Source organism: Montipora foliosa, chromosome 4 (assembly GCF_036669935.1).
Source record: "Montipora foliosa isolate CH-2021 chromosome 4, ASM3666993v2, whole genome shotgun sequence".
Taxonomy (NCBI): Eukaryota; Metazoa; Cnidaria; class Anthozoa; order Scleractinia; family Acroporidae; genus Montipora; species Montipora foliosa.
In genome coordinates this window covers 29,024,779-29,027,278 of record NC_090872.1, presented here as the reverse complement: position 1 = coordinate 29,027,278, position 2,500 = coordinate 29,024,779, and the positions used below count along the sequence as shown (strand labels likewise).

The window sequence follows — 2,500 nt, the reverse complement described above, 5'->3', positions numbered from 1 at the left end:
AAATAATAGTTTAAAATCAATTGCTGGTGTTTGTTTGTCGGCGCTAATTTCCAGACTGAACAGAGAATGGCAAATGGGCCCTTCAATCACCCAGCATAGAAGCCGGCACCCACTAAACTCGGGAATAAGGAAAGTATTATAGTGTCTTTGCTGGAAAGTCATATATAAATTGGATATCGCGTATCTTTGGGGAACTTTCAAACAAGGTCTGATACAAACGCACAATGCCATCATAGAAAAGCGTAATGTAAAACCACTAATTCGACCTTGTGTCTTCAGATTAAATTTAGTTCACTCCTTATTCACCCTCTTTTGCTGCACAAAAAGGAACAAATACACAAAACTCAACAAATGTGTTGCTCTGAAAAACAGCTCAATGCAATTTTCATTAAGCCTGGTTTTCTCAGTTAGGGTCACAAATAGCAGTAGTGATGATGTCATTCATCTTTGTGCCTGCTGTACTCTGTGGGGGCACAATTTGGAGTCTCAAGATGGACCGGTTGTACAATCGTATACAATCGTTAGGCTATTAGTCTCTCCCCAACGGGGCTTTTCAGGACTAATTTACAATACTTTGTGGGGGTTCGACTTTAGCCAGACTGCTTGTTACCCAGTTTACAATTAATTTTATGGAAGTGATCACCCCCGTCCAGATAAGGTTAGACCACAACACCAGGGACTACGTCCCCTACTCTTATCGAATAGTGAGTGGGTTCTTTAACGTCCCATACTACTCAATTTCCAACAAGAGTTATGAGACGGGACCTCCGGTTTACAGTCCTTATCCGAGAAGACTTGAAAGTCTAACCATTTGCAGATGTAATTACAAAGGCAGCACATTCTCCTCAGTTATTTTAAGATCCTGAGTGTTGGTCCGGCCGGAGTTGAACTCACAAGCTCCCGCATGACAGCCCGATGTTCAACCAACTGAGCCACGGGTGTTTTTTGTCCCAAAAATCTGAGTTCAGTCTGCATTAGAACTGTGTTCTGTCAAATGCAAAAACAAGAAACCTTTACAATCATCAGATGATACTGTCAAATTTTAATTGACTCAATCATATCAGTCTGACCTCAGTGGTTCAATCGGTGGATAGTGCTATCCACAAGATGAATAAAGGAGGCGGTGTGGCTCAGTGGTTGGGGCGCTAATGACTTGTAATCTGGAGATCCTGGGTTCAAGACCTGTTCTAACCAATAATTGAATTTGGTCCTTGTAGTCGCAGTGGTTCAACTTCTCAGCTGCACTTGTAAATAGCCAACTGGTTTGCGTCTGGCCAGCTGAGATTCTTAACAGTTGTTGTTGTTGTTGTTCTGTTCTGTTGTATTATACAATTTGTTTCATTGGCCCTGAACTGCCCCTATTGAGAGAGGTCAATGAAGTAATCATTCTATGTACAGTTGTGTGTATGTGATAAATGGCATCAAACTACTTGAGTTTTTATTGGATGGTGATTATCTGTTGGATGGAACTATCGAGTCTGGTGGAGCAGCTGGGGTCTGTTTCTGGGATTCAAATGAATGTTGTTTTTGATCCATATTATTTTGACTGGTGTAACTCTCAGATGATTTGCAAGGTACTGTCACCATCCCAGCAGCCAAAGAGAATCAGTCAAGGCTTCCCAAAATTCATGCAGTAATAGTTTTTCTAAGTGCTTGCTTGTTCCTTAGGTCATCCAGCTTGTGTAGTACATTCACTTTGGTTGTAATGATAATTAGGAAAGTGGGAATAATAATTACTAGGTACTAATAACATACAAAATCATTAATTTTCTATGGATTACAGCAAGGCTTTCTTTTTGTTTCTTGAAACAAAGCACGTACCTATTAATTTAAAGTAAAAATTTTCAAGTTACGTGTACCAGTAATATTCAGACTTTAGACAAGTCGAGATTATGTGCTTCTTTTTTGCTTTTGCTTAATGGCTGCAAGATTATGTAACCAAGAGGTTAGTTTGTGCTTCTACAGTAGTTAGTTTTAGGCACTGATCTTGAATACTGGTACATGTAGGTTACAGTCTGTAGCTTTGAGTGTTTCATCTTCCAATTTTATATGCTTTGTTTTTGAGTTTTAAAGTGCTTCATGCTTCTTTCTTTGTTTTCAACACTTAACCTAAGCAATTCATTATTTCTCTGCAAGCTATACTCACAGAACAGTTTGTTCATGTATTGTGAAGGTTTATGTGTATTTTCTCCGCACTGTTTTTAAACTATAGAGCGCTATTATCCCGATGAAGACCGATGGGCATTTGTGGCACCAATGAGTGTCTGTCGCAGTGGACATGGTGTTGGCGTAGTCAATGGGTGTCTGTATGCCCTTGGAGGTCATGATGGTGTGTCATATCGTAACAGAGTTGAATTCTTTGACCCTCAAGTTGGAGAATGGAAAACTGTTGGCCAGATGGGAATGTGCAAAGCTGTGGCAGGTGTAGCTGTTTTGAAGGAACATTGAAAATGTGATAATATAACTGCAGCAGGAGACATTTTTTGAAAATTTGTCTGAA

The 2,500-nt window shown here is 39.8% G+C and overlaps 1 protein-coding gene across 1 annotated transcript in view; it reads left to right on the top strand.

Annotated features, from left to right (window-relative positions):
* The window catches only part of LOC138000536 (kelch-like protein 20), an 11,123-nt gene that overhangs the window by 7,438 nt on the left and 1,185 nt on the right, over positions 1 to 2,500 (top strand). Inside the window, exon 5 of the mRNA XM_068847019.1 lies at positions 2,213 to 2,500. This exon is cut by the window's right edge and continues 1,185 nt beyond it. Within this exon, the coding sequence (XP_068703120.1) occupies positions 2,213 to 2,448 (236 nt within the window). The 3' untranslated portion in view covers positions 2,449 to 2,500. The remainder of the gene's footprint in view (positions 1 to 2,212) is intronic.